The 8,743-nt window shown below is 38.3% G+C and overlaps 2 protein-coding genes across 2 annotated transcripts; both read left to right on the top strand.

Annotated features, from left to right (window-relative positions):
* The first annotated feature begins 988 nt into the window (after positions 1–988).
* On the top strand, positions 989–2,834 carry LOC149216125 (disease resistance protein RUN1-like). Its single transcript, XM_089389833.1, has 4 exons — positions 989–1,092; positions 1,188–1,418; positions 1,630–2,695; positions 2,820–2,834. Exons 1-4 carry the CDS (start codon positions 989–991, stop codon positions 2,832–2,834), a joined length of 1,416 nt encoding a protein of 471 aa, XP_089245959.1.
* A 4-nt stretch (positions 2,835–2,838) lies between these two features.
* On the top strand, positions 2,839–5,444 carry LOC149216124 (uncharacterized). The gene is made up of 2 exons (XM_089389832.1): positions 2,839–3,143; positions 3,231–5,444. Exons 1-2 carry the CDS (start codon positions 2,841–2,843, stop codon positions 5,442–5,444), a joined length of 2,517 nt encoding a protein of 838 aa, XP_089245958.1. The 5' UTR covers positions 2,839–2,840.
* Positions 5,445–8,743: the final 3,299 nt, after the last annotated feature.

The raw sequence follows: 8,743 nt of genomic DNA, 5'->3' as shown, positions 1-8,743 counted from the left end.
TAAAAACAACTTTGCATATAGATCTAGGGTTAAGATAGATCTACGCTGGTTTAATTTCTGTCTTTAAATAGGCTACATTCTACATGAATACCATGGATTTTCAATACCATGTTAATGTAGTGAGCCATTTTTATTTAGTTATTTCTATTTTCTTTTGACGAGTTAAAATATTTATATTACATTACACTAATCTTTTAATTTAATTTAATTTAATTTTTATTTTTATATAATTTAATTTAGTGACAATATTAAACATTATTATAAATTGTTAATTACCATACTAATTCTAAAATTATAAGATGCTGGTGTGTCTAACAAAACAAAACTATAAAATGAAATAGATCACAAATATTAATTATAAAAGCAAATACATAAAATGATAGTCACTAAAATATACTATTTTAGCCTCAAACATATCAAAGTCATAGTTAAAAATTCTGGTTAAAAATCCCTATGTCTTACAATTTACTGATTCAATTTAAATAAAAATTCCTCTAACTTATGAACTTTCTTTATTAAAAATGTAGAAATCCTGATTAAAAATACCTATGGCTTACAATTTGCTGATTCAATTTAAATAAAAATTCCTCAACTTATCAAGTTTCTTTATTAAAAATGTAGAAAATAATATCCTAGTTACATTTATTTGAAGCGTTGTCCGGGAAAAAGGTCCAAGCAATCATAAAAATTATCATTATGCAGCGATGCATTTTTTTAAAACTAATTACGCTTTGATTTAAAAACAATTAATTTGGTTGAGCTTGTTTAATGGAGAATATGGAAAAAAATGTAGAAAATAATATCGGAGTTATATTTATTGGAAGCCATGTATCTAAAAAAGTCTCAACCAATCATAAAAATGATCATTATACAGCTATGCTTTTATTGAAAGTGCCCTCACACCATCGATCAACCCATCAATTGCAGCTTTATAACGCTCTTCCTAGGCTCGTTTGCAGTTTCCGCCGTTATCTAGATTCCCATGGCAATGGCAAACCTAACTACCGCCCCAGCTCACGATGACAATGATTCTGCTGTTTCTTCTTCCTCGGCTTCATCCTCTGCCTCGACTTCTTTGTCCTGTTACCAAGTGTTCATAAATCATCGGGGCCGGACGTAAAAAACACCTTCGCCAGCCATCTCTATAGGCGCCTTCTTGATTGTGGATTGAGTGTCTTTTTGGACAGGAAGGAATTGGAGGAGGGTCACAATATTTCTTCCCAAATAGAACAAGCTATCCGCACTGCCTCTGTCCACATTGCCATTCTCTCTCCAACTTACGCGGAGTCTAGTTGGTGCTTGAATGAGCTCGTTCTCATGAAAAACGCCAAGGCTACCAATCCTCAGCGGGTTACCATTCTTCCCATCTTTTTTAAGGTGGATCCTTCTGAGGTCCGATATACAGAGAAAGAAGGAAGGTACGCTAAAGGCCTAAAGGAGCTCCAGGACAAGAGAAAAACCGACCAAACAGGTGATGAAAGACCACGCTACAGTTCAGACACTATTCAGAATTGGAGAACCACACTTTCATATGTTGCAGATCTGAGCGGTTTCGAACTGAAACAATATAAGGTACATGAGGTTTACTTTCTAACTTCTTATTTTACTTCATCAATGTGTATTATTCAGGGACGAGGGCGAGCTCTTGGATGACGTCCTCAAAAGGGTTTTAAAAAATGTTCCAAAACAACCTTTGCCTGTGGCTCAATATCCAACTGGGTTGGACCTAAAACTAGAAGAATTTGAAAAGACAGTGTTGCAGGGGCAGGAGGAGCAGGTGAAACCCAAAGTTGTGGGGATCTTGGGTGTAGGCCGGGTCGGAAAAACGACACTGGCCAAAGCATTCTTCAACCTTAACAGGTCAAAGTACAACGAATCCGCCTTTATTGAAAATGTTAGGGAAATGTCTCTAAATATTTTAAAAAGTAAGCTCATTAAAGGCTTGAAACTTGGAAATGGAAATATAGAAACTGAGTGTACAGAGGAAGATATACCAAAGCATCCCTTATCCTGTCACGCTCTCTTAGTTTTAGACGATGTAAATGATACAAATCAACAGGAAGCGCTTTTGACAATTAAGGGTTCTCTTAGCCCTGAAAGCTTGATTTTGCTTACATCGCGTGACAAGCATGTCCTTGAAAGCCATGGAGTGTTAGAGGGATCCCTTTATTATTTAAAGGGATTGAATATCCCGCAATCCAAACAACTCTTCTGTTCCTATGCTTTTAATCAGCCACATCCACTACCAGAATTTGCAGATTTGGTAGATCGGTTTGTTAGTGTGTGTGATGGATTGCCACTATCATTGAAAGTAGTGGGCGCACTAGTTTATGGACGACCATATGATTACTGGGAAGATCAATTGTTTCGACTTCAAAGTAGTTTTCCCAAAGAGATAGAGAGCTGTTTTAGAATAAGTTATGACTCACTTCAGGAAAATGATAAGTCAATATTATTAGATATTGCTTGTTTCTTCATAGGACAAGACAGAGATAAAGCTATCAGGATATGGGGTAATGTTGGGCTTCAAAATCTACAGGACAAGTGTCTGTTAGATGTGGACACTGAAAATAAAATAAATATGCATGATCATATTAGGGATCTTGGAAGAATATTTGCCAAGGAAGTCATTCCCCTTCGTATTTGGGGTTCGACAACCAATAGCACTGATGATTTGTTACAGCGATCCTCACATGTAAGTACTTCGACAATCCAAACCTTTTTCTTGGGTTTAATTAAATTTTAAGCTTTAAAATTTCTTGTTTCATGGCAAAGTTAGATTAGTTCACTGTAGATTTTTTTTCTTGATCAATGAGCAGGTAATAGTTAGCTGAATAAGTATGGTTAGTTCCTCCCTTGATTTCTTCACGGATAAACATCCCGACCTTTCAAATACCCCGACTTCACAAGTATCACGGATCAGGCCTCTATTCAGTAATTTCGATTTTAGTAAGTTGCAACTTGTTGCAACTGAAGAAGATCATTTAGAAGACATATTGAGGGAGCAGAAACCGCATTTGACATGGCTCCGTTGGTATGGATTTTCCCACTCTTCCCTTCCTGACTGGATTCCGATGACGAAGTTAAGAGTTCTGGAAATGCAGGGAAACACTTTGAATAGACTGTGGCCACATCAATCTAAAGTACGAAAATATGTGTGCGTTTATCCTTCTTCATTTAATTTCTCATTTTGTAGGCTACAATCTTATGTTGAAACGTGAACATTGCAGGTGTTGCCTCTCGATCTGAAAGAGTTAAATATCTCGGCTCCCCTCTCAGAGATTCCAAGATCTATAGGGCAGCTGAAGTACCTCCAAAGGATCGCCATATGGAATCACTCCAAAGCAGTGACCGTCGAAAGGTTGCCGGACGAATTTTGTCATTTGCACTCTTTGAAATACTTAATTTTCAAAGGGTTCTCAAAATTGGTGTCGCTACCTGTTTCATTTGGAGAGCTAAATAACTTACAGCTCATGGATTTGGAAGGTGCTTCCTCTTTGCTCACTCTTCCCAATTCATTTAGCAATTTAACTCGCCTGAAATATCTCTCATTGAGGAGTTGCGAGAATTTGGCCATCAACAATGGAACTCTGGGAGATATTAAAATGCTGGAGCACTTGGATCTTTCATCCTGCAGTCAGTTGGTAGATTTGCCACCCCAAGTCGCACGTCAACAGTCCTTGCAACAGTTATATTTGCAGGAAACAAAGTTAAAAGAATTGCCTAGCCTTATTGGAGACCTCTGCAATTTGGAAGTTCTAAAATTAGGTAGCGATTTGTTGGAAGCACTTCCACTTTGGCTCGGTGACCTCAAGAGCTTGAAGATCTTCTCACTCTCTTCTTCGCCGCAATTGAAATCCTTGCCCGATTCCTTTGAACGGTTGACTCAGTTGACACATTTGGATATAGAAAATTGTGGGATAGAATATCTACCAGAACACCTTCTCAAGATGAACAATCTAGAATCTCTAGTGGTATCAGATTGTCCGTTGGGGGAACTTCCATTTAAAAGGGTTGGAGGAGACATAGAAAGACACTTATCATTACAAGGGGAAAGAACAATGAAAAAATTGAAGACATTAGACCTGTCAGGCACAGAAATAAGGGAGGTATTTTTTGAAGAGGGAGTTTGCCCCAACCTTCAACAACTGTCCTTGACGGGGTGTCAAGAATTGAGGCAACTAGGATGGATTTGTGGCCTGTCAAAACCTCCAGATCTCGACATCAGCAGCTGTGTGAATGTTGAGGACCTCCCCGGTTTTGAAACATTGGTATCTTTGGAGACTTTGAATGTTCTGGGATGTGAGAAGCTCGAGAGAATACAAGGCTTGGGCCAGCTTTCAAGACTTAGAAAGCTAATTGTTGATCAATGCCATGAGATACGAGAGCTACCAGGTGTGGAATATTTGACCTCTTTGGCGATGTTGAGTGTTAATGGATGTGAGAAGCTGAGGAGCATACCATGGTTGGGGCAGTTCACAAAGCTTACACATCTGGATGTTAGAGGATGTCATGAGATACAAGATCTGCCAGGGGTGGAATATTTGACTTCTTTGGAGTGGTTGCTGATTGGTGGATGTGAGAAGCTAAGGAGCTTACCGGGATTGGGGCAGTTCACAAAGCTTACATGTCTGAGTGTTAGTGGATACCCTGAGATACAAGAGCTGCCAGGGGTGGAATGTTTGACTTCTTTAGAGTGGTTGGGTGTTCGTGGATGTGAGAAGCTAAGGAGTATACCAGGGTTGGGGCAGTTCACAAAGCTTAAAAGATTAGATGTTGGGCAATGCCGTGAGATACAAGAGCTGCCAGGGGTGGAATGTTTGACTTCTTTGGAATGGTTGAGTGTTAATGGATGTGAGAAGCTAAGGAGCATACCACGGTTGGGGCAGTTCACAAAGCTTAAAATATTAAATGTTATGCAATGCCGCGAGATACAAGAGCTGCCAGGGGTGGAATGTTTGACTTCTTTGGAGTGGTTGAGTGTTGGTGGATGTGCGAAGCTAAGGAGCATACCAAGGTTGGGGCAGTTCACAAAGCTTACACATCTGGATGTTAGTGGATGTCGTGAGATACAAGAGCTGCCAGGTGTGGAATGTTTGACTTCTCTGGAGCGGTTGTATTTTCATGAATGTGTGAAGCTGAGGAGCATACCCTGGTTGGGGCAACTGACAAAGCTTAAAACATTACAAGTTCAGCAATGCCGTGAGATCCGCGAGCTGCCCGGCGTGGAACATTTAATGTCGTTAGAGCTTCTTGATGTTCGTGGATGTCCCAAACTGCTTTTGGGTGGGAATATACTTGAGCAGCTGCGGCAACAATTGAACGAAGGCCTAAAATATGACAAGTATGTTGTTTGGTTAAACTCAGTGCTTGAGCAGTTGCGGCAACAATCGAACGAAGGCCTAAAGTATGAAAAACGAAGAAAAAGGTGCGTTTGCTTGTAATTTCTGTATTGATCATAAATTTGGTCAAACTCAGTGTTTGACTACAGTAGCACATCTTAGCATCGTGGCTTTCCTTCCTCCACGATGTTACATTAATCAACCACTTTCAAACAACTTTTATGCTAAATATTAATGATTTAAAAGTGATGACACTTCACGCTTCTCAAATACACGAAATATATAATTAGTTAAAATTAAATTAATGTTAGGTTAAATATTATTACATCGATAACTATAAAAAAAATTATAAACTTTTTAATTAATATAAAAACATTTTTTTAACGATTTTAATTAATTCTTAATTCATATAAAAAGTTTTGGATTGACTAAAGTTGAATTGAATTATTTAACTTGTCCTATATTTGTTCTGAAATTATTTGATAATAGATTTTCCTTAGCTTATAACATATGATGGATTATTTTAGCATATTGTATTTGTTACGATTTAATGTCGAATATGATTTTGATAATAATTTGTTTTAAGTATGTTATGAAATGACTGATTATTTTAGTATATTGATAATTTGTATATAGATTTATTTTGAGTGATTTAATATAGAATTTTTCATTTTTTTAAGAGTGACTAAACATAAATATGATTATATTTTTTAGTTTATTATTTGTTAATTTAATTAATATAGTGTTTTTTTGGTAAATCAATGTTTTGTATTATTGAAAAAAATAAAGTATATTTGATTTTGCAAGATTGTTTTTTGAGGATTTTAATTCTCTTTAAAACTATTCTTATTATTATTAGCTTTGGATTTCTCCAGAAGACACTAATTATAGAAGTTCCCACACACAACAATATGCCATAGTCGACACATATACAACCAACAACTAAGTACATCATGATAGTCAAAAGCCCTACTAACTGGGAAAAGAAAACAAAAAACGTCAAACTGCAAAGCCATCTGGATGGAACACTAACCAACAAACCTTTGACCTTTTCCAGCTTTCCTACTATCACGACCCACCTGTTTATGCAAACCATTGCTTCGAGTTCTCAAAGAAGTGTCTTGAATTTCCTTCCTAAAGTACATGTTAGTACCCTCACGCTCAAACTCGGTGGATCTATCGGATCCCTGCTATCAAAACCACAAGCAATATGCCCCTCCACATGAGCCAGGTGGGAGTCAATCTTGTCCAAGTAGAAGCATTGATTTTTAAGCATCCTTTTCTTCCCAGGTGGCGAATGTAGAAATTAATGTGTAGATATGAAATTGCGTATGAAATTTAACTAAAACACAAGACTCAAATCTACTCTACTCATCTACGGAATTTAATTCACGATTGAGAGCACAACTCATAAACATGAAATAAGAAATAATATGCATGCACATGAAAACACATATATATCTAATGGGAAAGCAACTGCTAAAAACCCCTTCAACTTTGTGTTCATTAGTCAAGTGAGTAAGAGAATATATTACAATTGTCAGCTCAATGCCAAAGCTCAACCTACAAAAGAAATTCTATTCTCTCCTACTGAATGATTGATCTGGCTAGTACTTAACCAATTCAGCACACCACACCCCTATTTCCTTGCATTGTTCTTTGAGGAATTAGCCCCCTATTAATTAGGGAATTCCTCTAATTGATTGCATAATTCCCAAGGATGGTCCACCTGACCTCATGCAACACATGTACACTCAACTAGTTTACAACTGTCGATTAACAGCCTTGGAAACTCCACCACAACTGGAAAACTCGTATTCTTTGCATGCATGAGCTAATTATTAGTTGATTGATCAACTAACTACATGATCTTTGAGTTAGACTAATGTCTTACTAAACTCACCACCAATTAGTTCAATTAACAGTTAGAACTAGTTTAACTGTTCACAACTGAAATTAACTCAACCTATGCTCCTAAAATTTAGGAATCACTACACACAACCAAACTTCATGTTCCTAACTCGAATTTACTAAGCTAACTGAGTGATAACAACCATGTCACCTCAGTTAACTCATCCAGGGTGTTTGTTGATGTGGAATTTCGAATTTCCTCAATTCGACTAAGGACAAATCAAATTAAGAATTTCTTGCTGCATTTTTCAACACTCCCTCTCAACAAGAAAGGGATTATCAACCAACCCTATCATGCATCTATGAAATATACTGCATGCAACACCTCTCACTGTTGCTATTGCTACTGCAACATCTGCAATTGTCCACTGGAAAAATTTTGTTGTTGACTATGCGACTGAGCCTCCTGCTATGTTGTCAACACTTTGCACTCCTCAATATCTAACTGAAATTGATCCTCCTGCTATTGAATATTGTGGGCTCCTGTAAGATGGGTAATGATCCATGAGGAGAACACCTCAATGAACCTTGCCCAAATTTCTACACTCCTGGGACTAGGGCCTCACATCGCCCCACCTCACACCTAGAGGTATGGCTGCATGTGCTCCCTCTGCCCACTTAGCTTGAACTCTCCCCCTACTGTAGGTATCTACTTGAGTGGATGTCTCCACTCTACCTCTTGTCTACTTCTTCATTTATGGTTGCTCCATAACTTCCTGAGACTCCTTTCGAGGCTTCATTTTGAGAGGTAAATCATGCTCCCTCTCAACCACCATGTCTCTAACCCTTGCCTTGCTCCTCAAATATTTGCATGCATCTTCTACCTCAAGTGCATATAGGTTCTTGACTCGAGCACCGATCTACGTCACCTGCCCCATGGCTATGTGTCTCAGGAATACTTTCCCTTTGCTGAAGATCACATCGTTACCACGGTCTTCCAACACTGCTACTGAGATGAGATTTTTCTTTAGGCTTGGAATGAACATGACATCCTTGAGTCTGAGAGGGGAGCTCGACTCCCTCTGAAAGGTGATTGTACCAATCCCAGTCGCATTGTACCTTCTATCATCTCCAAACTCAATGTTCATATGGAGATATTTCTTCTCCAAGTCACTGAAAAATTCTATATTCCCCGTCATGTGGAACGAGGCACCACTATCCAAGTACCACACGCTCCCCATCACTGTGCTCAACATGCATGCGATAAGGGTGAAGTCAAGCTCGAACTGTGAAGCCGAAGCTTCACTTGTTGCTGCTACTGCAGGCTCCTTCTTGCTAGAATTTTTGTGTGGACACTTACTGGCATAGTGCTCGAATTCATGACAATTGAAGCATTTAATTTTGGACAAGTCTTTCTTCTTGCCCTCTTGGCTAGAATCAACCTCACCTTGGGACTTCTTTCCCTTGGCTTTCATTCATTTTCCCACTAGATAAAATTCCTCTTCATCCGCTCCTTTGGATGAAGTCTCATCTCTGGTATTCCACCTTAT

Source organism: Pinus tabuliformis, chromosome 1_1 (assembly GCF_031772625.1).
Source record: "Pinus tabuliformis cultivar Carrire ecotype Pingquan chromosome 1_1, CPIR1, whole genome shotgun sequence".
In the NCBI taxonomy this organism is placed as follows: Eukaryota; Viridiplantae; Streptophyta; class Pinopsida; order Pinales; family Pinaceae; genus Pinus; species Pinus tabuliformis.
Note: the sequence above shows the minus strand (reverse complement) of the source record. Positions and strands in the feature narration are given on the sequence as shown.